This window comes from Streptopelia decaocto (assembly GCF_964273445.1).
Source record: "Streptopelia decaocto genome assembly, chromosome: 24".
NCBI lineage: Eukaryota > Metazoa > Chordata > Aves > Columbiformes > Columbidae > Streptopelia > Streptopelia decaocto.
The window spans coordinates 2,372,860-2,397,874 of record NC_138679.1 but is presented as its reverse complement, the minus strand read 5'-3'; the positions used below and the strand labels follow the sequence as shown (position 1 = coordinate 2,397,874).

Genomic DNA, 25,015 nt, shown 5'->3' with positions numbered 1-25,015 from the left:
CCAGCTCTGGTCCTTTCTAAGTCTGCAAGCCGGATGCGACCGGGGAATTCTTACAAAGTCATTCGACGCACTGGCACAAAATGCAATAAACAAGGCTTGTTTGCTACGAGCCGCAAGAAAAGAGCAAGAGGGTGGCACGAGACTCGAGATTTTGCATCCGAAGTCTGATGTTTAAACGCCACAACCACCCCGTGTGCTCTTGAGATCTGCTGCACAGGGTCGCTCGCTCGCTGTCACACGCTCTAACCAACAAAACGTAGCGTCCCTCCGCAAACTGAGCCTCGTGCGTGCGCTTGTAGTGTGGGGGGATGCGTGTGTGTGTGGAAAATAAAACCAGAATCAAATAAAGAACAATTACAGTCAGGCACTTCCCCAGGCTCAGCAGCTATTGCTCCAAGAGCTTCCATCATTTGTAGTCCATGAACAAAATACAGCAACACGTAGCAAACTATGTATAGAACATCAATAATTTAAACAAAAAAAAAAAAAAAAATCACAGTCTTCATACCTTTTATAATTGATAAGAAAAAATAACTCGGAACTAGAACATATAAAGAATGGAAAAGTGATGGCTTTTTTTTGTTTCTTTTGCCTTTTTTCCTTTTTTTTTTTTTTTGTTTTCCTTTTTCGTTTGTTTTTTGCACAGGGGTTGGAGCGATCGCTCCAGCCCAACATCTCATCACAGTGACCCATGGAGCGTGTCCTGGGGAAGGGCAGGCCAGGCCGGGGACGCAAGCAGGGTCGGCACATTACACCAGAGGCACCCTATGGCGAAGGGACCAGTAGCATCCGCACTCCCACAGTCCAGTGAACTCACCATCTCGCCTGGAAAGGTATTTTTCCTTTTCTATAGATACCACGGGAATGAAAAAGGGGGGAAAAACGTGGCTAAGCAACAAAGGAAAGCTCAAGATGAGGCTGCCTTAGCTGTTCGGCAAAAATTAAGAAGTAAGCAAGGTGCTGAAGAAATGAGGCGTATCCCCGTTAACTGTGAAATAAAAGCAATTTGTTAAAAATATGAAATCAACTACTCTGTGGACAGAGACATGAGACTGCAGGATAACACCGAGCACTTGCCACTCCACAGATCAGACAATTTGCAATCATTACATCATCGAAAAATTAAAACTTTTTTTTCCTGTCATATTTAAAATTTCTCGTTTTGTCTTTTCTTCACGACGACGCCTCTCGAGGGGCCACGAGCGGAGCGGGTCAAACCAGGTTGTACTCCTTCAGGTTGAGCTGTAGGATGGTGTCCTTGACGGCCGCAAAGACGAAGCGGATGTTTTCCGTGTCTGTGGCACACGTGAAGTGGGAATAGATGATTTTATCGCTGTCTGGATTTAAATCCACAAACATCTTGAGAATGAACTCGCGGGCTGCCTGCGCATCCCTCTGCGGGCCTGCAGTGAACAAAGAAAGCGGTTAACGGGTTGATGCCGAGCGCGTTCCCCGGGTCGATCCATCGGGATAATCGCCAGAACGCCTTTTCTTATGGTTATAGAGCTAGAAAGAAAAAATCACGATCATTTATTGCATAAAAGCCCCAGGAGTGAAGTGGCTTATGCTTCTCATTTCCCTAACTTGCTGCATTCACTAATTACGAGTGACAGAATATGACGCTTCCTGATGTCACGATCTCGTGTCCAGCTGCTAAGCTGTATCAGAAGCACACACTGTGTGACCGCTGTAAAAACACCCTGTTTTCCACACTAACAACTGTGTGTGCTCGTGCTTCCCGACAGCAGGGGGCACGAAACGCCAGAGCGGGACCACAACTAACATCAGTTGTTTCAAAGATGAAAGCTGTTCGCAAAATGGCAATTCTCCCCCTGCCTTGTGTTTTGAAAGCGCGGAATGACAGTTAATAGAATCAAGATTCCATTATCTTCGTGCATTTTGGTGACGTTTTCTCATTGCTGTAGGTATTCCTTCTCAAATTCAGATGTTTTCCTCATGTCTAGATCTGAGTTTTCTCAAAAAGATAAATCTAACCAAACCAGATATAGATTGTTCCTCCTTAAACACTCACCATCAAACTCCGGGAAATAGTCAACAAGGTGGGAATACAGGATCTTGTCTTCCAACAGATCCTTCTTGTTGAGAAAGAGAATAACAGAAGAGTTCTGGAACCACGGATAAGTGATAATGGTTCGAAAGAGAGCTTTACTCTCTTCCATACGGTTCTGAAATAAGAAAAGAAAGCCTTGTTTTCACAAATGAGCACTGAGCTGCCTTTCTGCTACCTGCACTCAGATCTGCACTGATCCAGCACCTCAGGTGCTGTACGCACAATACTTTGGCCTCAGGTGGGGTCCGGCTCACATTGCGCCGCTAAATGGAAAGGAAACGCAAAATCTGATGGACTCAAGCTTCATTTAATTAGCGAGCGATTCATATCGAAAGGCTTAAAAGTCATTTTGTGCGTTGAGAGGACTGGGCACGACGCTCTGTGAACGCTTTTTGTCTAGTAGAACAGGAATAACTGCTGTTACCTAACGGGGTTTAATACATCAGCAAGTGCAACAATTCAGTACTGCACCTTGTAGGCAGCCTCTAACGAGACAGCAGTCACTGCACAAAATAACAGCGCGGGAAAGAGGAGCGGGTGATTTTTAAGAGCGTGCTGTCCCTGCACTGTACCTTCCGCAGCACACAGAACGCAGCAATTTCGGAGTATTTCAGTTATTACTTGAGAAGTACAGGTGACTTAAATGCTCCGTGAATTTTCCGCTTGCAGGGACACCATGACCCATTAAGGCTCATGTTTCTTTTGCAATAGGAAGAAGTGAAGGCCAAAACCAACACCACTTGCTAATCCAACTTGGCACCAAGCGCTTTGGTACCAACCTCCAAGAAGCTCAAGAGATTCCTCCTCTCCTCCCGCCCTCCCGCGGAGTTCCCGTTCTTACCTCATTATCAGATTCCACCAGAACTTGGTCATATTCACTAAGTGCTACTAAAAACATGATGGAAGTCACATTTTCAAAGCAATGGATCCACTTCCTTCGTTCTGATCTTTGACCTCCAACGTCAACCATTCTAAGGAAGAGAAATACAGAGGCACAGAATGAGCTGCAGGTCTCGATCCAAACGCAAAGGACCAGCACACAACGAGAACAAGTGAGGTTACTGTCCAACTTAGCCACACGTTTCAGATCCTCAGTTTCAAGCCCCACCTGTTTAGTACACTAACATTATTTTCGCATGTGAAGTGCAACACACCTAGTCCACCTTCGCTAAAACTCTACACCTATTCCATAGGTCAGCAAACCAGGACAGAGAGAGGACTTTCTCCAGATCTGCAAGTGAATGGTTTGAGAGAGGATGCCCCTCTCTTCCTCTCTTGTCATGTCAACACTGCAGCAGAGACGTGCAGGGAGCACGGAAGTACCAGAGCACTAAGGAGAAAACTGCCTTGCAATAGCCAGACGTGTCATTGTGTCCTTTATGCCACGCTCGATTGCTGGCTTAAGCTTCCAAATACCATCTATTGCTGCAGCAGCACAGGCAGCAAGTTTTGGTGTCACCCCGAGAGCACAATTCCAAAGCACGTCCTGTTTTGTGACAGTCGGTGCTTCAGCTTGGAGTTTTCAGAACAAAACGTGGCACCATCCCTGTGACAGGAGCGCCTGTCAGCAGACACCTACAACATCCCAGCACGCACAGCCACCCCAGCCTCCCAACCAAGCACCTGCACCTGCTAACGCCACCCAGAACTCATCCTTCCCCAAACCACATCACCCCTCTCCCAGTTCAGCTGTAACATGAATACACCTCCAGTACCTGAAGATAATATTCTCTAGGTCAAAGGGGTACTCTATGATACCAGTTGTAGGAACTCTAACCCGTAGCACATCTTGCTGAGTTGGTAGATATCCTGGGGTAGCGATACGATCCACGTCGCTAAGATAGCTACAGGAAGCACAACGGAAAACCTTAGGTTGCGGGACATAAATACACAGATTTATAACACTGCTACATCTAGTCTTTCCCTGGCACAACAAGGAAGTCAGAAGTCACCTGAATCATTTAAAACATGATGTGGAATATAACATAATACATCTTTGGGGAACAGTAATTCACCAGCCATCCCCTTTGGAGGACAAACAGATAAATTAAGGACAACTTTATCAACTCTGTATAGGAGTGTGGAAGACAAGCTTCACTCCAGAGAAAGTTTAAGTACAGTGGATGCTTATTTTTCAGAATCAAGTCTCTTCTAAAGTCTTCTGTTAAGAAACAAACCTCTATCACCAGACTTTGCTTCTGTTAATAATAAATCCATTAGGTGGCACATCCGTACACACCTGTAGGCCAAAGGACAAACCTGAACCGAGAGCCAGAACCAACAGGGATGGCAGAAGGTGGAGATTCCAGCCTTAGGTTCACAAGCAGATGTGTGAACAGCTGTCTTCATCCCCACCAGAACACCTCAAACCCTCAGGAAAAGTAGCAAATGGTAAGGAATTTCCAGATCTAAATCTACCCCCAACTAAACACAGCTCCCCCCCATCTCCAGAAAAGTTCTTTGCCTTCCTGGAGCCAGATTCAACAAGTTATCAGTCACCTGCTCCCCCTGACGTGGCCAGCAGAGACCGTGCAGCTTGTCTAAAACACCAGCAAGACTCATCTGCCTCCGTGAAAAAGATCCAAGGTACTTCAAACAAACTACGTAGTGAAATCTACAGCAATGCTCCTGCCCTTTGAAACAAACTCTAGACTTCAATCAAAAAAACTAATTGGATAGGCATTTGTTAGACCACTGCTACCACCTACCAGTACGTCAGTGATGATATACTCACTATTTAGCTGAGTCGGAAAGTTGATATTCTCTTCTTCTGTCGTAACACTCTTGTATCCCAGGGTCGTTCCATAATGTTTTAATTGCACTTACATATGGCTGCTCAAATGTCATGACCTTTTCTACGTCCACTTCCCGGATCAGCACTGCATTGGCCTGGAGATTGGAAATTCAAAAGTAAAAAAATCATAAGTAAAAAAGAAAGGTTTGCACCTTTGGTCAGCACCTATCAGAGAAAACAACAGGTCGCAGCAACAGTGATAAGTACCAGGAGCAGCATCTTTTGGGTCCAGCATGTATTTTGGCAGCTTCAGTTCCAACGGGAACAGTAACTCAAGCAAAGGAAAGCCTGACACACGTAGCAACAGGGAATCCTCGAAATGAGTACAGAGAACACCTCTCCTGCACCCGAAATCACATCCCAATCCATCGCTCTGCAGGCCAGAGCACAAACCCCCCTGAGAAAGCCGCTCTGTCCCTTAACACAGTCAAGTAAATGGAAACAGGTATCAGTGAAACGTCAGAAAAAGCAAAGCCCAAAAGCATTTACAGGAAAGAGCTCAGGGAGGTTGAGATTGCAACGCAAAAGGACACAAACAGGAACTCAGGAGTCAAACCCTAGAATCCCAATCAACTAAGAACACACGCACAAATCGCTATAAACTTACCTTGTTCTGTTCGTATTTGTACAGAATCTTCAGGGTTTCCATGGCCCTGATCATAGACTGCATGGCAGTGAAGATGTTTTGGTACACCAGCTTGGTGAAGCCTTTTTTGTCCTCTTCAGAGTAGCCTGAGCCATGAATGATACGCATTTGCTTAATGAACGTGCTTTTTCCGCTCTCCCCAGTGCCTGCAGAACGCAAGAGAGAGAGTTAGGAGCCATCGCAGTTCCTATTACTACACCCAAGTACACGCCACTTTTTTAGCCGCTCTCCAGAACACTACAAGACGGTCCGGATGGCCCCGCTCATCCGCGCAATGAACCCAGCAGCGCAGGAGGAAGACATCTTGTCCTTTGCAGCAGCCTCCGAACGCGGCTCCGGTTCTTATTCCAAATCTCACATTACAGCCCCTCCCACACGTCCTGCGTCAAAGGGCCCTTGTCCGTCACACCTGACCTATTCCCAGATACTCCAGCAAGATGCTCCAAGCGCGGGGAGGGCCCAGATGTGCTCTGGAGTTGGTGAGCGCTGCAAACCCAGACGATGCAGAGAGAGCGGGTTGCGGGAAGCCTGTTTGCGCAGTAGAGTGAATTTTCTTTCGCTGCGATTCGGCACAAAATGCTCTTCAGCTTATAGAGCACGTGTCTTTCCACAGAAAATAACCGAGCACAGAGAAAAATCAACTCTGAAGTTAGAGAATGGAACTCAAGAAACTACTTGCTTATCCATCTGAAACGAGTCAGTGCATCTGCCCAGTAACCCAAAATACCGTGCAAACATGTTTGCTCTTAAGGACTGAAGTTATAATTGTCATTATTTAGAAGTTCTTAGGGGTGTGGGTTAGTGCTAGAGTTGCGTTATGGTTGGACTGGATGACCCTGAGGGTCTCTTCCAACCAAAGTGATTCAATGATTGTGGCAAGATACCTCTGACACTGCTCGCAGCCTTCTGATATTACAGAGTTAAAGGCAGCGACGGGCAGGGAGAGCGGAGAAGGACATTGTCACAGCTGTCCGCACCATTTGATGCCAAGCGGAGCGCAGGCCGGGCCCCTCTCACATGGGGGGTCCTCCCGCTCCTACCTTTATGGCCTCAGAAAAGCATCATTTAATATGTGAAGGCCAACAGATGATATTAGTATAAAAGAACAGTGGGAACTCCCTAACACACTGACTATGGGAGGAAAACATCATCAGCTAAAGCATCCGTGCCGTTACACAGCCTTGGTAAACCCATGGTTCAACTGCTATGATGGGAAGCACCCAGCGACTTCCATTCTATACACACCAGACCTTTTGTGGAGGGGCCATATGGGTCAGGTCTTGCAAACCCCCACACTTCACCCCACACGTGCACCACTGACACCTGTTGCTTTGTTCAGTCTCCTAAAGTTTGCTATACAGAATCTATATAATAAAGACAGCTCTTTTTAACACGGTGTCCCAGCTCGCTTGGCTACTGAGAGCAAAACCTAAAACGTGTCACCTGAGTGACGAATCCTTTGGCTCTGCAGGTACAGACAAGCACCAGGTGCTCCCTCGCACCGGCGACAGAGACAGGATCCCATTCACCACCAAACACATCCCTGCTCGCACACAGACGCTCAGTTACTCATGTTTATAGTGCCAGGCTAAAAGGCAAACAAATAAATATGCTCAACTAAAAGCAGCAAGCACATCACTAGAAGCAGCACGCTTAAAATAAACAAACTCTTCCCGTCTCCAAGAGCTGACAGAAATTATGTCAGCATCGTTAGAAATTCACATCGCAAACAGCGTTAACATGCATGCAGCAAACTATCTCCATCTCAAACAGAAAGCTACACCAGAAACCGGGGGAAAAACTGGAAACTGAAACGTTTTGTGGTTTCTCTCGCTGTGGTGAGAAATACTTCCTTGTCTTTTACCACAGCGACCAAAACTGAGAAAGAAAAAAGTGATACTTCAAAGCATTCCAATAATGAAAACATAAGAGAAACCTCAGCACCAGCCATTCACTTACTCAGGGGTTCACACACAGATTCTTCCTGTCACTCTGTCAGCACCGGCTTTTTGGTGTGGGGTGTGATTTCTGTTTTGGTTTGGTGGTGGTTCGGTTTGGTTTTTAAAGGTGCCTCTTGGTTTTAGCTCAGCCAGCAACAACACAGAACAGCCCCACACCAGAACATCGCACATTCTGCTGGGTACGGCCTCCTGCGTTTATAACAGCACCTTGTTTAACACAACAATGTTGAGACAAGGAGATCATCCAAATTCACCATTTCTTCTGTCAACACGTGAAAGCAGCGGAGTTTACAACAAGCTACTAATGGTCCCCAAGTACCTGACAGGTGCTTTTAAAATACATCACTCAGCCAACAGTACCCCAGGCTTAATCACAATAATTTTGGTATAAAATATTCTCCCCACACCCAGTAAAAAGACAAATGACAGCCTTATACCAGAGAGCAACGTCCAATACCTTCAAATCAAATTTCTTAGTACCAGGTTCAACATTGATCAGCACGGTTATTCTTCACTCCGGTTTTCTTTTTTAGGCTTCTAACTCACTAGGTGCAGCGACAAGAGAAATCACCAGAGTTCCTACGAGGCAGAAACTCCCTCCACACACGCAGCCTTCAAAATGCTGAAGATTTGGCAAAGCCCTCTCACTAAAACCATCACTAATATTTGTGAACGTAAGAACTGCGCATAACAGGAGCAAGACACAAGAAATCCCGGCAGTTATGCCAAGGAGAGCGAGCGCACGTTACCTGCCACAGCTTCAGGTGGGCAAAGCGCTGTATCCAGTGAAAAGCTCCCAGCAAACACGTCCTGAAACTGCGAGTCTTGCTTATCCAATATTAACCTCCTCATATAGACTTGTTTTTTAAATCTGATGCTGAAACTTACTTAACTGAATATTTTAGAAAAGCAGAATGGATTCCTGAGCAATTTGAATTACTTCTAAAGCAAAATCTTTAGATCCAGCGGGATCTTCTTAACCCAGATCTCTCCTATGGCACCAACCTATTTTGAAACAGCTGCTTCTGTGGGGCTGCTTTAGGGCAGCAGTTCTCTAGTCTGCAAGAAGCCTTCCAGAAACCCACACAGCACCTTCGAAGAGCACAAACATCAACCCCCCGATTTTACCTTTCACCCAAGGAACCGCAACATTAATTGCTGAGGTTTCATGGCGAGAAGGAAAGCCCTGGCCTTCCCGTAACAATTATCACTATGCACCAATGTCAGCACTGGAGACCTCCACGGGACTGGGCAGACACAGCCTTACCTCTGTATGCAAAGTTTTACATTTGTTTTTGTAACAATCATGCTCATTCTTCAACCTTTACCTTAGTGGGTCCCCAACTCAGGACAGACCCCAAGGGAATGAGCTCGATCCATCAGATCTGCTTCAGGGTTCAGCTTGAGATGACACAGTATTTAAGCCACAAAGCAGGAAACATACGCAACCAATGATAAACTACAATACCCATGAAAACTGTACCTTTAGTTTGGGGGCTACCTGGACATGAACACCAACCTCACTGCTGAAGAAGAATACAAATGCCTGAAATCTTCGCCGGCCGCTCCTGTAACTGATTACCCGCCCTATAAACCTTATCTAAACACAGAATAGCCACCCATCTGCACAGCCACAGAACACCACTGCCTTTCAGTCCGCACACCGACATCCTCATCGCCGCACAGGTGATCTCTACCTCCAAAGGGACGGCTGAACGCTAGAGCCATTTCCTCATCAGGCGCGGAACTCGCGCGTCCTCAGCGCTTCGCCTTCCTGCAGGTTCCCTACACCAAGTCCTAACCCCAGGCCTTCCTCGGACGGCACAGCGGGAACTCTGGTTTAGGAGCTGGAGGCCAGTTTTTCCACTCCAGGCCCAGAAGTTCACTGACAACACCAAAAAGCACCAACCCCACCAGTGAATTTTCACCCGCTAATAAAGGCCAGGCTGCCCCGGGAAGCGCTTCCTCCAGACCATTTCCCCATGCGTGTGCGTGCCCGCGTTCAGAACCAGCAATTTCAGCTGCACAGTTCCTGCTCATGTCAAAATCCATTTTGACACAGAGCGCATAATAAAAAATCCAACAAACAAAGGGCCGGCAATGGGGCGGCCCCGGAGGAAGGCGGCCCGGGCGGCATCGCCCGTGGCTCCCGCCGCTCCCGCCACACCCGCCGCAGCCCCGGGCCCGCCAGGCCCCGCAGCCCGGCCAGGCCCCGCGGCGGCAGCGGCGGCTCCGCGGGCCGGGCCGGGCCCCGCTCCTCACCCAGCAGCAGCAGCTTCAGCTCCCGGCGGGCGTCGCGCTTGTCCCTCCGCAGCTGCTTCTCGATCTCGGCGTTGATGCGCTTCGACTCCTTCACCTCGTCGCTCAGGCAACAGGCCATCATGGACTCCAGAGTCATGGTCGCGCCGCGGCCGGGACGCCCCCGCCCGCCCCCCGCCCCCCGGCACCGACCACCGGCCTCCACACGGCCGGGAGCCCGGCCCGGCGCCCCCTTCCCTCCCCACCCTCCCTCTCTCCGCGGCGCGGGCCCGGCCCGGCCCCAGCCCCGGCCTCGGCCTCGGCCCCGGCCCCGACTCCCGCGGCCGGGCCTAGCGCCGCCGCACCCCTCAGCGGTGCCCTCGCCCGGCTGCGCCGCCCGCCGCTCCCTCCTCACGGCCCCGCCGAGCCAGCGACGAGCCGGCGCAACCCAACCCGCTGCCGCCGAAAACAAGCGCTGACTGACAGGCGGCGGCGCCAGTGGGAGAGCGCGGCGGGGCGGGGCGGGGCGGGGCGGGCGGCGCTGCGCCAACCGGGGCGCAAGTTTGGTTGGCCGGGCGCGGGGGGAAGGCGCTCGGACGCGCGTTCCCAGAGCGGGGCGTGGCCGCGGGGCATTGTGGGACGGTGGCGGACCGGGGGCGCCCATCGCGGGGCGCGGCCTGGTGGCGGAGCCGGCGCCGCCCTCCCGCGGCCTGGCCCGGGCCCGCCGGCCGGTGGCGCCGGGGTGGCCGCTGAGGCGGCGGCGCAGGGCGAGCCCGCGGCGTTGCGGCGCTTCCCGCAGCTCTCGGGCCCAGCCGGGCCGGGCCCGCCGCAGCTGTAGGCCCCGCAGCCCGCCAGCCCGGCCTCCCTCCTTCCCTCCGCCGCCCACGGCTGCGGCAGCCCGGGTGCAGAGGAGGAGATCATGAGGCAGAGCCGCGCCAGCGCTGCCGGGCTCCGGCTGCTCCTGGGGGGTGGTCAGTAGGTCAGAGAGGTTCTCCTGCCCCTCTGCTCTGCCCTGGGGAGACCACACCTGGAATCTTGTGTCCAGTTGTGGCCCCTCAGTTCCAGCAGGACAGGGAACTGCTGGAGAGAGTCCAGCGCAGCCACCAAGATGCTGCAGGGAGTGGAGCATCTCCCGTGTGAGGAAAGGCTGAGGGAGCTGGGGCTCTGGAGCTGGACAAGAGGAGACTGAGGGTGACTCGTTCATGGGGATCAATATGGAAAGGGGGAGTGTCAGGAGGATGGAGCCAGGCTCTTCTGGTGACAACCAGGGACAGGACAAGGGGCAATGGGTGCAAACTGGAACACAAAAGGTTCCACTTAAATATGAGAAGAAACTTGTTTGGGGTGAGGGTGGCAGAGCCTGGCCCAGGCTGCCCAGGGGGGTTGTGGAGTCTCCTTCTGTGCAGACATTCCAACCCGCCTGGACACCTTCCTGTGTCACCTCATCTGGGTGTTCCTGCTCCATGGGGGGATTGCACTGGATGAGCTTTCCAGGGCCCTTCAACCTCTGACACTCTGGGATTCTGCTGCTGCATCCCAATGCCCCAGTGGGGCCGGGGGTCGGAACCCAGCGGCTGCGCTGCCAGAACCGGCTCCCCGTTCGTTTGCAGAGAGGAAGGGCCCAGCCCTTGTAAAGGGTGTTCGGTCACCGGGCCCATCAGGATGCAAACACGTTTGGACAACACTGCAGACATTTCCTAGTCCCTTTCCCTTTCTCCAGTCTGGCCCCATTTCCAGATGCTTGAGGGGAGCAGGGGCAGCCCAGCTGCATTTTGCTGCAGCTGCTTGATCAGCAACTTAATTGAGGAAAATTTTCATTGCTTAGAGAAAGCTCGCAAACAGAAGCTGAGAACTGCTCCCATCTTAACGCAGGAGCCAGGTGCTCTGAGCACAGGATCTCCCATTCAGCTGCACACGTACACAGAGGGATATTCTGAGAGCCGAGCGCACGTCCCTTCCTGCATGTTCTCTACTGAATTAGAACCCCGACTACAACTTCTGCTCTGTGATCATTTTGTAAGTTGAACAACCACATTTCCTCCAACTCTTGGAAAGAACCCGTTGCTACACTTCATGTCCCAGATGAGCTTTCAGCAGCAGAGGTGGTGCGGGGTTCTCATTCCCCCCACAACTTTGGGGCGTCATTTTCTGTCAGCCACAAGTACCCTGCTGCCAGTTGACATTTTATGCCTTTAGCTATTGGAAAAATGCAGAGTGGGGTTTCGGTCCTCAGTGTCTCCACGGGAACTGACAATCCCATGGGGCTGGAATCTCATCTCCCAAACTGGGAGGTGTCTGTTTGCGGTGGCTGCCCCTTCCCAAGCAGCAGCGTGGGAGGGTGGGGGGGACCAGGAGCTGCCTCTCGGTCGTCTGAAGGAAAGAAGAGTGATCAAAAGTGGGGAACATCACCTGGGAGAAAAGGGGAGGAGGAGAAAGCAGAGAGGTGGTCTGCGAGAGATGAGCAAGAGCAAGCGAAGCTGGTGCGTCCCTATCGCAGAGACTCTGCCAGGAGCAGCCCCGCGGCAGAACCGCTGTCGGTGTCAGATCCCGGAGCGAAACCGCTTCTCCCCGGGCAGCCCCAGGAGCGGCCCCGGCGGCCGCCGCCTCCCGCCGCAGTCCCCGGGGCGGTGCCGGGTCCCCCCCGGCCGTGCGGGGCCGCTCCCGCGGGCTCTGAGCCGCGGTACCGGCAGAGGGCAGCAGTGCAGCGGAGCGGGGCCCGCAGCCGCCAGCGCATCCCTCCATCCCTCCCTCCCTCCTTTCCTTCCTCATCCTTCCCTCCCTCCATTCTTCCTCCTTCCCCGGGCTCTGCCATGGCTCCCCGAGCGGAGACGCGGGTTCCTGGGGAGGGAGCTGCGGGGGGAGCAGCCACAGCAGCAATTTGCACTGTGTCTGTGAGGCTGAGACCTGTCCGGGGAGTGGTGACACATTCCAGGTTTGTGCCAGCCTGTACCCAGCCAGCTCCACCACCCCAATGCCTCCTTCCCCTCCTGAGCCATGTGTTTCGGGTCAGGATCGGGCCCCTGCTGCTCTTTAACCCCCTCCTGGCCACTGCATGGTCAGCACTTCCCAACACACCTCTTGCCGTAAGGAAAAGGAAAGCAATGTGTCATTTGGTAAATGAGAGACCTTCATACCAGTAAAACGACAGTAGTGCCAGCCTTATATAAACCAGAATTCCCCCAGCACCATCTCCTTCCCTTTGCTGCAGGTCCCACTGTGTAAATGCTGCCTGGGAGGCCACTTAATAAGTACCTGCAAGGTGTGTAAGGTCTTCCTAAAGCGTGACATTTCAGGGGCTCTGTGGGGAGGAGTTTCCATCAGTCCCTGGCCTGTCAACAGACCAGCCACTCCTTTGTTCCATTTTTATTAGTAAGGGATTGAAAACACAGTTAAATAGATTTTGTTACCGATAACTTACAGCTGTTTCTGCAGGTCAGGGCTGCACCAGCAGCGGTGGGCAAAGCTGGGCCCCTTCCACGATGGATGGTGGCAGGGCCTCAATACACCACCTCGTACACCGTGGCCTTCTTGTCGCCGGAGCCCGTAACGATGAATTTGTCATTGATGGAGATGTCGCAGCTCAGCACTGACGAGGACTCTTTAGACTGGAGATAAGAGAGTTGGGCAGTGAGGGCGGCACTGGGGGCTCACAGCACCTGGAACACCCATCCGAACGCCCCCCACACCTGGAAGATGCTGGCACCGTAGGGCGTGCGCCAGGCGTTCAGCAGGTTGTCCTTCCCCGTGCTCACAAACCACTTCCCTGGGGCGGGAGAAAATGGGTCAGCATTCGGGACTCCAAAAGGACCCATCTGGGGCCGCACGCAGCCCCAGCAGAAAACACGGAGCTCGCCTACCGCAGGAGGCGAATTTGAGCGAGAGGACGCAGCTCTCGTGGAGGTGCAGCTGGTACTTGTCGGGTTTGGTGACGTGCAGGATCTCCACGTTGCTGCTCTCCATGCCCACGGCCAGCCACTCTCCCGTGGGGCAGTACCCCAGGGAGAAGATCTGGGGGGACAGAGGGGCTCGGGCAGCGCCAGCCGGTCCCGGCCCCGCGGAGCTCCCGCCAGCCCGGCCCTACCTGGGAGCTGAAGTCGTGCTGCTGCAGCTGCCGCCCCTCGCGCAGGTCCCAGCACCGCACCGTGTTGTCCAGCCCCCCCGTCCACAGCTTGGTGCCGTAGTTGGAGATGTCGATGCAGCTGGCGCCATCCGTGTGGCCCTGGAACTGCCTGGGGAAGTGGGGATGGATTGGGGAGGGCACAGCCATCAGGACTACGGCATCCGCAGTGTGAAACCCCGGCTGCGAGGACAGGGACTGTCCCGTGGGCTGGGTCAGACTGCGGGGACCGAGTGGCCCCAGGAGCTCGGAGCAGCCCTGCCCGCGCCGCCCTTGCCCGGGCTCACCTGACCAGGCTCTGGTTCTGCAGGTCCCACACCACGATGTTGCCGTCGCTGCAGCAGGAGAAGCAGACTTTGGCGTCGGGGCTGATGGCCAGGGCGTAGCAGGCGGGGGCGGAGGAGGTGAGCTCGGCCTTGATGCGGGGCGTGGGGGCCGCCAGGTCCCAGATGGACAGGGTGCTGGCCTCTCCCCCCACGATCAGGCTCCGGCCGTCGGGCAGCAGCTTGCAGGACCGGATGTAGTTGTCACGGTTCTGAATTTGGATTACAGGGAAGGGGGCGAGTGAAGGAGCTGATCAGTGCCTGGGGGGGTACAGGAGATGCTTCTCCTTTTTCCATCACAGACACAAAAGGACCCTCTGTCTCCTTCCACTGTAACAGCACACATTCCCCTGCCCTGCCTCCCCGCAACACCTTTCTGCCCCCCGTCCTCACCAGGCAGTCCAGCTGAGCCACGGCGGTCTTGGTGCCCGGCTGCGCCACGTCCCACACCTTCACGCAGCCCTTGCCCCCGGTGTACACGTGCTGCGTGGAGCTGCTGATGGTGACGGCGCAGACCACCTCGCCGTGGGTCAGGGTGTGCAGCTGCCGAGCGTGCCGGGGGACGCCGGAGCCGATGAGGGCGTCGGGTGGGAACGGCACCGGCTGCATCTGCCCGTCGGCGCTGACGTGGAACGAGTAGGCGCTGAAAGGGGACAGAAGAGAGGACTGAACAACCCATGTGAGCCAAACTCTCCCATCAGCCAAACTCGAGCCAGGTGGAAGGTGTCCCACGCACTTTGGCTAATGAAGGATATAATTAACGAGCTACTTGTTACCACCAGCTGCCTGAAACAAAATGACAGCTCTGGACTCAGAAGTGAAGATACACTCCAGCCAGGCCCTGTGCTACACCTGCCGGGTGTGGAAACGAGCTGTGGGGAAGGAAACCTGCCGCATTGCAGCCCCTGCGCCCACCACACTTACGGTTTCCCTCCGGGGATGGTGGAGAGTGAAGATGAGATGGTGGAGGCCCTCAGGTGAGGGTGCGACTCAAAAGCCACCTGCACAAAGCAAAGGGCAGATGATGAGCGAAGGGCCAGACCCCAGGAGGGGACACGAAGGCTGTGACCCCTTGCTCGGCTCTGCGCAAGGTCCCTGCTTGCTGCTTCCTCCACGTGGAAGTGACAGAGGCCAAAATGTGCTCCCAAAGACACCATGGGACCAGTGGGGGCTCCTCCGAGAGCTCTGCTGCCTCCCCTGGCCCCCCAGATGCGCCCAGACCGAGCCCCTCCTGTGCTGCACCCCCAGCCTGAGCTCCCTGCAGCGGTGCAGACGCTGCGTGCTGGGGACAGCGTGCACGGGGACAGCCAGGGACAGGGGCACGGCCAACACGTGCAGGCAGATGGGGCCTCTCAGTGACTCACCATTGGGGACCGGCTGTACATCACGGTGCTGCTGACCTGCGGCGACAGGTGGATGCCCATGTAGACACTGGTGGCCGGGAGCTCCCCATTGAGGGTGGCGTGCGGCACCAGCCCAAAGGAGGACGTGTAGGGGCTGGACACGCTCAGCGGGCTGCGGAGAGCTGCACGAGGAGAGCGGGAGTGAGCGAGCATCGCCCAGGGACAAGGGCGTCCAGCAGCAAGAGGCGGCGTCACCTCCGCACCGGGCCCTGCTGCACTTGGCATGAACCAGCGGGTCAGGAGGAGGGTGGGCAGGTCATGGACCACGAGCCAAAGGAGAGGGGCAGCCCCCGAGTCCCATAGGTCAGGTAGCTGGGTGCAGAGCACTCACCGATGGTGTCGGTGGCGGGCACCTTGGCCGGGGGCTGCCGGAGCGGGGCGGCCGCGCTGGGCCCGGGGCCGGGCGTCAGGGAGTCGTGGGGCGGCGAGGAAGAGGAGGGTTTGGAGGCGGGAGCGCTGGCTGGAGGGTCGGTCTGCACGGCAGAGGGAAGAGCGGCCTCGGCAGCGCTGCTCAGCAGAGCGGTGCCCAGCGCCGAGGCCCAAAACAGACCGGACCCCCCGGGACAGGGCACCGGGGGCACCATCCTGCACCCCAGCCCCGCTGTGGCCCTTCTCGCAGCGTGGAATGACCCCCCTCCCTTCCCCGGGTGCAAACGCCGAATACCAGCCCCGTATCACCCTGAGCTGCCGCAATTCTGCACCCCACAGCCCTGGGGGGTGTGACAGAGATTTGCTGCTCCCTCCTGCAAAATCCCTCTGGTGCAGGGCGCACCCCCTCCCCAGCCAGAGGGACCCCTGGGACAAAACAGCCTCTTCAATCCCCACAGCTATTTCATCCCTTTTCTTTTTTCTTGCCTCTTCTATTTCTTTCTCTTTTTCCGCCTGGGGATTTTGTCAACACCGGCAAAGGAAAAAGAATTAATAACGGAGAAAAGCTGCGTGCTGCGCTGGCAGATTGCTCAGGGCGCTTTGTCTGCTCTAATCCGATTGTGCCGGGAGCCACCGCTCAGCGCTCCCCGCAGCCCCCGCCGGCTCCTGACCCCGGGACGGTGGGGACGCGTCGCTGGGTCCCCGCGGCGGCGGGGAGGGCACGGGGGGGCAGCGACCTCCCTCTCCCTCCCTGCACGCTGATGTTTCAATCTGAGCACTGTGCTGGTGCTTGGCAAGGAGGAAGGGGGGAAAAAAGGAAATAAATAACAAAAGAGAGAGGAAAATCGATGGCTGTGAGCAGCAGGATGGAAAATCCCCGCAGAGCCGGGCCCGCGCAGAGCAGCCGATCGGCCTCGCTCCCAGGGCACCGACCTCTGCCCGGCGGCGGGTGCTGAACGTCGGGCACCAGCACGTCCTCCCCCACCGTCTGCAGCAGAGAAACGTGGGGCCGCGTCCCCGCTGCCCCCCAGCCTGGCTGCCCACCCCCCTACCAGGCTCTGGTCCCTCGGCTTGAGCGGCGTCGCGCTGCGGCTGGAGGTGACGGAGCCCGGGCTGCCGGGCGGCTCTGGGCGCGGTGCAGCGAGCCGGCCGGGCGCGCGGCCGGGGCTGCCGGGCTCCGAGGGGGCGTCCTGCGGGAAGGAGAGTGACCGGGCACCGCGGTGCCGCTGTGCAGGGCAGGGCCCTGGAGAGCAGCACCACGGAGCCCCCGTGTGCTCCGTCGCGCCAGCTTCTCACCCAGCCGCCAAATATCCCACCCGAGCAGCGTCAACCCGGAGCACCTGCAGCACCTCAGCTCTGCTCCACAGGCCCCTGGATGAAAAACCTCCTTGAGTTTTCTCGTTGAACAAAATCAGAGGTGGCAGCAGGTTCGCAGGTGGCCACGGGTGCCCTCACGAGGAGGGAGGGCGACCAGCACACCCTGAGAAAGGGCCACTTGGCAGCCCCTCAACAGCATCTCCGAGGCAAGGCCACCCATCAGCTCTTGCACCCCTATAACCATTCAATTAGGGCTGTGATTTTTATCACCGTAATTACACTGACGAGAAGCTTTTATGTGCCGTTTTCTGCAGAAATCCCTGCTGATGTTCCTAAACCCTCCCCCCAGTCTTCCAGGGGAAGAAAAGGGATGTCCCTGAAAACATAATCTTTGCCAAGAACAGCTGGGATAAAATACTGTTGTATCTGCCCCGGGGTCAGGGAAGGTTGTGCCAGAATCACCTGCCGGTTTGGTTGCAAGAGGCTGAAATTCAGAGCAAAGCTGAGCCCCGGCTGGCACAGCCTTCAACCCAGAACTCTGCAAACAGGAACCAGCCCTGGCTGGCACCACCACGGCGGAGCGGGGCTGGTACAGCACCCGTGCTCACTCCTGCTCAGCAGCAACGACCCGGAGCCAAACGAACCCCAGAGCTCAGGAAGGAGAGTCCTAAACCTGACGACTGCACGTTGAGCTGGACAAACCTGCGACTACACATCCCTGAGCTGCGGGCTCACCTCATCCACCACGAGGTTGTAGTCACTCTTGTCCTCATCGCTATCCTGCAAGGGGCAAGAAAGGCCCAAAGGCTGGGTCAGGAGCTGGGCTGAGCTCCGCTCTCCTGCACTTCTTCTTGGGGACCAACACCACGTCCTGCGGGCAGCGACTCAACGCTCTGGCTGCGGGGCCTCCCCAGGGCTCTTCATTTGGTTGTGGGGGGGTTTTATGGTTATTTTCACAGGATCACAGCCCTCTGCACCCACAGAGCTCCCCGTCACCTCCAGGCCCGTGTCCCCAGCCCCTCCTGGCTGCACTCACGTAATGCCCGGGCAGCTCCTTCTCCTCCCGCTTCCGCTTCAGCCCCGGCCGCCCCTCGTCCTGCGGGCTCTCGGGAGGGGAGGCAGAAACGCTCTGGCCAGAGAGGAGGAGAGGAAGGTGTGTGAGACGCTGCCGCAGCTGCAGGTGTCCCAAACCCCCCACGCTCGCTGTGACAATGCAACCAGAGGGACACGCAAACCAGAGGGACACGGGGTGACACCGGAGAGGCCGCCCCTCCTCCCGGAGCAGCTGCAGCGCTTGGGCTGGGGCAGTTTCTGGGACACGGCCTCCCCAGGGCTGCCCTGCAGAGCTCATGGTGCTGGGGGACTGGGAGAAAACGGCCCCATCCCAGGACCCCCACGCGGTCCATGGTTTCCAGCACAGCAGGATGAAGAGCCTCAACGCACACAAGCACGGAGCAGAAAGGATGCTCCCTATGTCCTGGGAGATCTCTGGAGGAGGATCTGGGTACACAGGGGTGATCCATCCCACACAACACAGGGACCTTCTCTCCCTCCTCCTCTCCCCCCAGGAGCTGCATGAACGCAGCCCCCGCCCCCACCGCTGCGTCCCCTTGGCACCACGGGTGCCACCAGCGCTCGGCCACCTCTGGGCTGTTTGCCTTGGACAGGTCAGGAAACAAAACACCCCTGGAAATCCCGCTGCGAGCGCTCGCCAAGGGAGCCGGATGAGCCCCCGCGCTGCCCAGGGCTCCCCGAGCTCTGCCTGGCCATGGGGGAGCTGAGGACTCGGGGAGCCCGTTTGCTCGCCCACACATGGAGGCCACCGGCGGACTCACCCGGCTCGGGGTGCGCTCTGGAGCGGCAGCCGGCACCGCGGGCGGGCAGGTCCGGGGCAGCGAGGCAGAGGGAGGAGAGGAAGAGGCTGTTAATGCGGAGGCTGCGCCCCAAGTACCCGGGCAGAGAGGAGAGAGCACAGGGGAGGAAACAGCGGGACGTGGGCTGAAAAATCACACCATGCTTCTGACTTGGCCCATCTGCAGATATTTAATGAGCTGGATCTGCCATGTGCAGCGCTTGCTGCTCCCCCCGCCCCAGGGTTAATCCAGCTGTGCTTCTTGCCCTTACCTCTGTTCTCCCCATCCTGGGCCGCTCTCTCCTCCTTGGCCAGCTGGGCCTGAGCCATGAGAGCCCCCGAGAGCGCCAGGAGCCCCGCGGTGCCGCTCGCGGCGCTCAGGCAGGGCTGCATGCTGGGGTGGGGGGCCAGCGGGAGGGGGGATGCGTGCTGGGAGAGGTGCTGAAGCTGCTGCTGCTGAAAGAGAAAGAGCAAACGGTTCTCAGTGGGGAGGAGAGGGGGCAGCAGCCATGCCCGGCACCCCCAGCCTCCCGCAGGAGCCGCGATGCGAAGCACAACGGGATGAGGTGCGAGGATGAGGAGGGGAGGGGGGCTGCACAGGCCAGGGAAATCACCTCCCCCAAGCACCCCAAGTGGGTGCAGATGTGATCCCAACACCCGCAGACAAGCCCAGGCCGCGCTTTACCCTGCTCAGCACCCCAGACCCATCCACGCCATCGGGACAAAGCGGCAAAGCCTCTGACCACGCGGGAGCAGCCCCGGCGTTACCGGCCCGGCTTCCCCCGCCCCGGTCTGAACGCCCAGCAGGATGGAGCCTCCGGGACTCACCCCCACGATGCTGTTCAGCTCCCCCACAGTGACCTGCTTGGCCCGTTCCACCGCCTGCAGGACCTGCTGCTGGTGCTGGGCAGGATGAGAACAGGGACGTCACATCCCGCTCCCAACCAGAGGGAGCCCAGCGCTGCCCAGGGACAGAGGTTTGCCCCCCAACCTCCCGCTGGTCAGGCTGGACTCGGGTTCGCCCCTTCCCGAGCAGCCCAGTGCGCATCTCCTGTCCCCAGCCTCACCTCCTGCGTCAGAAAGGGCATCATCTGGGTGCAGATGGCGCTCAGCCTCTTGACGATCTCTGCCTGGAAGAGGAAGGTGGTATCACCACAAACAGGGGGCTCCGCGCCCCGGCCCCTCCAGCGCCACGGGGCAGCCGAGCGTCCCGCAGACACACCGAGGAGCTGAGCTCTCCCCATGTGCATCCGCTCAGCACAAACCCCAGGGCCGGGGGACCCTCCCAGGCCGCTGTGTCCCCCCAGGCGCACAGGAGGGCACCCAACTCCTAAATTCCCCCACGGACACGGGCCAAACCAAGCTCCGAGCTGCCAGTCCTTTCACAGCCCGGCTGGCTCTGCTCAGCCCAAACCCGCTGTGGTTTTGTGGCTGCCGCTCTCACCACCCGCGGCCGGGCAGGGGAGCGGAGCTGCCACTTGCTCCCCCCCGAACGCTGGACTTGGAGCCAGAGGGAGAGCAAGGAGGATGCACAACTCCCACACGCGGATTCAGCTTTCTGCACCGTGCCAGCAAAACACTGCAAAGCACCGACCGGTACGGGCTCTGCCCTCCCTGCCTGGCGGAGCAGGGGCTCCCGCTCCCCCCCGCAGCCCCCTGAGCATCCCGTACCCCCTGTCCTCTCCTCAGACCCACAGCCCAGCCGTGTCCCACCGGGCGAGTGGCGCTTCCCAAGGGACAGGGCTGTGGCTTCCAAAAGGAAATCCGCACCCCCTGGGAAAAACTCGATCCCCCCACCCGCCGCAAATCGCTCTGGCACTGGCGGAGGGATCGGCTGCTCTGAAGTGCTTTCTCGTCTCAGGTTTCCACCATCCCCGGCAGCGCGGCACAGAGGTCAAACCACGCGCAAAGCCGGCAAAGAACAAAGGGAACGTTTACCTGGGGAGCCTCCAGCAGCCCCCGTCACCCGCTGTCCTGACACCCAAATGGGACCCTGGAGCCAGACACCCCCTCTCTGGACCCCTCCTGCCCAGGCAGAGCCAGGAGCCGCCCAGGGTCTCTCTCCCAACCACTTGGCCATGGCTTCTGTCACCCCACCCCGGGTCCCTGTCATCCCGCTGGAGCCGGGAGCACATGGGGACGGCAGGAACGCGCTCACGGGCTCTACAACTCTCCCTGCTAACAAAAGGAGCAAGCTCGGAGGGGCTGAGCCAGCTGGAGGAATATGGCAGTTGACTTGCCACTTTGTCAGGCATTGCTCCAAACTAATTTCCCTGGCAGAGAGCCCGTGATGACTAGATTGATAAATCTGAAGAGGGAAAGCAAATTAACGCTGGAACAAAAGGGGAACCAGGGAAGGGTGAAAACACTCCTCTGGCTTCGGGAAAGGAAAAAGCAATTTAAAAAAAGACCAAAAAAGAAGACAGAATCCATTTGCCTCTGGGCTCCGGCTCCTGCAGCGCCCTCCACACTCCCTCCTGCATCTGGGGCCACAGGGATGTGCGCACACAGGGCTCGTGGCCAGGCTCCGAGAGGTGCTTTGGGACGTGGGGAGGAGACCCTGTCCCACAGCACCCTGCCTGGCCCCTGCTGATCCACTTTGCATGGCAGCCGCACACCCAGGGCCGTGCTGCATCTCCCGTGCCGCTGCGGCTCCGTGGGGACAAGGGAGGTCGTTTCCCAGCAAAGTCTCCAGCCCACCGTTCCCCGGACCCCACCTCACTCACCTGCTTGTGCATTTCAATGTTCAGCCCGTAGGACATCTCGTAGTACTGGGAGCAAAATCACAACACAGCGTGGTCAGGGGCTGCCCAGAGCAAACGGCCCGTTCCCAGCCGGGGGCTTGCGGCCCCCCCAGGCTCTGCCCCCAGCCCATGACAAACTGCTGTCCCACGGCCGAGACCGGCGCCACCAGCCCGGGACAAGGCAGGAGCAGCCACAGCACAGACCGTCCAACCCCTGTGACTGGGACCAGGAGAACAGGAGCCAGAGCCCCGGAGCCTCCGGGATGTGGGAAGAGATCCCAGCTGGTGGGTGACAGAACGTGCCAGTAAAGCCCAGCACACCCCTGGCCTCATGCACCGGGCTGTCATCGCCCAGGGGATGGGGGCTGCCCCGGTTTAGGTCTGTTTGCCTTTGGGATGGCATAATTTGGGTTCCCCCTTTCCCTGGAGTGGCTGGTTATGTCGGATGCTGCAGGGGAGGGAATGCTGCTCCAGCTCTGCCATTCCCACCCTCTTCCCTTCCTTGCAGCAGCAGCTCCCCCTCCTGTCAGGGCTGCAAACGGACGGGCTGGGGTGGTCGCTGTCGGGGGGATTAACCCCACGCTGGAAACGTAGGAGGGGTCCTTCCCTGCTCCTTCTAAAGGCAGCTTCCCCTTCCACCCAAAACACCAGCCTTTGGGTATCCATCAGTTCCAAGCCCACCCCCCCTTGGGAGAGAGACAGGAAGGATGGTGGAGATGTCTTAAAAGGCCAAACAGAAAAAGGGAAAGGAGAAAATAAAAGAGACAAAACCTATGGCACAGTTCCTGGGCTCGAGTGGCACAGAGCAGCAGCAGAAGAGCCAGCCGTTGCTAGGAATAACCATTAACTCCTTCCTATCTCACGCCCCCCCAGCCCCATCACCCAAGCTGCACAGACCCCTGGCAGGGGGGCTTGGGGAGCCCACCGGCCCATTTGGGTGAGCGGCTGAGCTGACCCAGAGCCCAGGACCTCACTGGAGGACGGCGGTCAGGGACGACACGGGGGGACACGGGGGACAGGGCAGGGGTAGCTCACCATGACATAATGTCTCTGCATCTCCGTCTTCTCGCTCACCAGCTTCTCACATTCCAGCTTCAGGCTGCAAAGGGGTTTTCACTCTCAGACCCGCATCTCCCGCCCCGTCTCCCCCGTCCCCGCTTTCCACCCTGCGAACTCAGCAAGCTCAGCACAGCTCCAGCCCCGCGGGTTCGTGGGGCCACGGGGGTGTCACACGCAGACCCCTGGCTGGTGTTGCCATCGCTGGGGACCCAAATCCCCCACGTCTGCGCTGCCCCAAGACACCGTCACCCCCCCAGAGCCCCGTTCCCGGTGCCGTCCCCTCCATGTCGCCCTACACCCAGCTCAGCCGGGGGAAACAAACCGTGGGTGGTCTCCCCGTTGTGACCTCCTGTGAAGACCCGGCACCCCAATTCAAGGCTTCATGCTGCCCTTCAGCCCAGACCCCTCTCCCATTCTTCCCCAAGCGCCCCTTCCACCAGGACCCCCCATTCTCCATCTTCTCCTGCCCCAATTCACCCTCTGGTCTGCGCCCCATCCTCTCCCCATGCCCGGACTCCCCCAGTCCCTGTTACACCCCTTATCCGAACGCTCCCCCTGCCCGACGCGCAGCCGCCTCCTGCCCCCTGAGCCACTCGTCTCCCCACCCCCTGCCCCACGCTCCCCCCAAACCAGGGGCTCCCTGCCGTCCCGCTCCCGCAGCCCCGCTCCGCGCTCACCTGTGGTACTGAGCCTGCAGGAACTGAAATTCCTCCTTGATGCGGTCGCAGATTTCCAGGACCGAGAACTTGAAGGGCTGCCCGGGCTGGAGCGGAGTCTGCGGAGAAGCGGCCCGGCTGGACCCTGCGGCTCCGCCGCGCTGCCCTCGCCCAGCCCGACCCGCCCCGGTACTTACCGGGTGCCGCCCCTGCGGGAACATCCTGAGAGCCCCGGCCCCGGCCCCCCCGCTCCCCGGCCCCTGCTCCCCGCCCGTCTTCCCGCCCTAACGGGGGCGCTCCCCCCGCCGCGCTCCGGGGGTCCCCGGGGGGCTCTCGCCTCGACGCCGGCAGCGGGGGGGCGGCGGGGGGCGCCGAGCGGCTCGGGCGGGGCGAAGGCGGCGGCGGGCGGGGGGGGCGGCGCGGCGGCCGCGGGTCTCCATGGGGGGCGGGACGGGGCGGGAGGCGCCGGCGGACCCGGCGGTGTCCGGATCCCCGAGCTGCCGCCCAGCCCCGAGCGCCCCGTCCGCCAGCGCCCGCTTAAGGTGGCGCATCCCCGCAGGACGCGAGGGCGCTCGGGGCGGCGGGACCGAGCGGCTCCGCCGCCGGCCCGGGCAGCACCGGAGCTCCGGCCCCGCTGGCCGCACCGGCTCCGTGCCCGCGGCGGCCCGGGCGGCCCCCGAGCCCCGGGATCCCCCTCCCGCATGTCCGCCAGCCCGGGCACACTTGCCCCGCGCCGGGCAGAGGCGGGAGCGGAGCCCAGCCGACTGCCCCGGGGGCTGAGAGCAGCCCGCTCCCGGGACAGACACGGCACCGGCCGCCAGCGGGGCAGCGCGGGGGCACCGAAAGCACGAACGAAGTTGTCCTGAGTGGGGGGGTTGCAGCCCCCGGTGCGCGGGGGGCCGGCTCACCGCCGGGTCGGGCCGCCACACCGGGGCTGGGCGCGGGGCTGCAAAGAGCCTAAGACCAAGGGGGAGCTCAGGACCGGCCCTTCGCCTGCCCGGACGGGAGCGACCCCGGGGCGGCGCAGCCCCACCGGGAGTGCGCCCAGCGGCCACCGGGCAGCTCCACCTTAACCAGCCTCACAGCCCGCACCGGCGGTGGCCGCGCCTGCCATTGGCCGCCGCCACCGGAGCGCCAGCCAATCGCCCTACCCCGTTCCCACATGGGTTCGTGACGACACATCCCGGGCAGGCCAATAGGCATCGAGCGGCCCGCGGGAGCGCCAGTCGGGGTGCCGCGGGGCACGCTGGGAGTTGTAGTTCGCCGTGTGCTGCTCCGTGCGCGACGGCGGCGACCGGGACCGAACCGGCCCGCCCGCTGCCCGCCCAGCGCCCGGCGAGGCGGCGCCCGGACCCCCCGGGCAGGTCCGGCCCAGCGCCGCCGGGTGCCGGGGCTCCCGCCGCGGGCGCGCAGATCGGGCGGGTTACCGGGCCCACAAGGCTTTGCGGCGGCCGCCGGCTGCCAC

At 58.4% G+C, this 25,015-nt stretch overlaps 2 protein-coding genes across 7 annotated transcripts; both read right to left on the bottom strand.

Moving 5' to 3' along the window:
* Positions 1 to 1,053: 1,053 nt before the first annotated feature.
* LOC309449811 (guanine nucleotide-binding protein subunit alpha-11) lies at positions 1,054 to 9,888 on the bottom strand. The gene is made up of 7 exons (XM_082072239.1): positions 9,735 to 9,888; positions 5,473 to 5,657; positions 4,806 to 4,960; positions 3,787 to 3,915; positions 2,913 to 3,042; positions 2,033 to 2,186; positions 1,054 to 1,403 (listed from the first exon to the last, which is right to left on the bottom strand). The coding sequence occupies exons 1-7, from the start codon at positions 9,868 to 9,870 to the stop codon at positions 1,213 to 1,215; spliced, it is 1,080 nt and encodes a 359-aa protein (XP_081928365.1). The 5' UTR covers positions 9,871 to 9,888; the 3' UTR covers positions 1,054 to 1,212.
* Positions 9,889 to 13,058: 3,170 nt separating this feature from the next.
* On the bottom strand, positions 13,059 to 24,121 carry TLE2 (TLE family member 2, transcriptional corepressor). Of its 6 annotated transcripts, none has more exons than XM_082072190.1 (20): positions 23,748 to 24,121; positions 23,572 to 23,669; positions 22,871 to 22,934; positions 21,818 to 21,862; positions 20,159 to 20,221; positions 19,920 to 19,994; positions 19,364 to 19,544; positions 19,075 to 19,175; positions 18,276 to 18,368; positions 17,975 to 18,019; positions 16,975 to 17,112; positions 15,885 to 16,026; positions 15,515 to 15,675; positions 15,075 to 15,151; positions 14,544 to 14,793; positions 14,115 to 14,362; positions 13,792 to 13,939; positions 13,568 to 13,718; positions 13,397 to 13,473; positions 13,059 to 13,315 (listed from the first exon to the last, which is right to left on the bottom strand). In XM_082072190.1, the coding sequence occupies exons 1-20, from the start codon at positions 23,769 to 23,771 to the stop codon at positions 13,208 to 13,210; spliced, it is 2,289 nt and encodes a 762-aa protein (XP_081928316.1). In that variant the 5' UTR covers positions 23,772 to 24,121; the 3' UTR covers positions 13,059 to 13,207. The 6 variants fall into 6 exon arrangements, with proteins under 6 accessions (XP_081928316.1, XP_081928315.1, XP_081928319.1 ...); XM_082072189.1 differs by having other exon boundaries at positions 19,364 to 19,547; positions 23,748 to 24,120; XM_082072193.1 differs by having other exon boundaries at positions 19,075 to 19,091; positions 23,748 to 24,119.
* Positions 24,122 to 25,015: the final 894 nt, after the last annotated feature.

Excerpts from the sequence above, each read along its gene's own strand:
- LOC309449811 (XM_082072239.1), bottom strand. The coding sequence starts at position 9,870 with ATGACTCTGGAGTCCATGATGGCCTGTTGCCTGAGCGACGAGGTGAAG. Across the intron at positions 4,961-5,472 it reads ACAAATACGAACAGAACAAG|GCCAATGCAGTGCTGATCCG; the intron begins GTAAGTTTATAG and ends TCCAATCTCCAG. Across the intron at positions 1,404-2,032 it reads CTATTTCCCGGAGTTTGATG|GCCCGCAGAGGGATGCGCAG; the intron begins GTGAGTGTTTAA and ends TGTTCACTGCAG.
- TLE2 (XM_082072189.1), bottom strand. The coding sequence starts at position 23,771 with ATGTTCCCGCAGGGGCGGCACCCG. Across the intron at positions 18,369-19,074 it reads CAGAGCGCACCCCGAGCCGG|AGCGTTTCTGCCTCCCCTCC; the intron begins GTGAGTCCGCCG and ends CTCTCTGGCCAG. Across the intron at positions 13,940-14,114 it reads CAGAACCAGAGCCTGGTCAG|GCAGTTCCAGGGCCACACGG; the intron begins GTGAGCCCGGGC and ends CCACTTCCCCAG.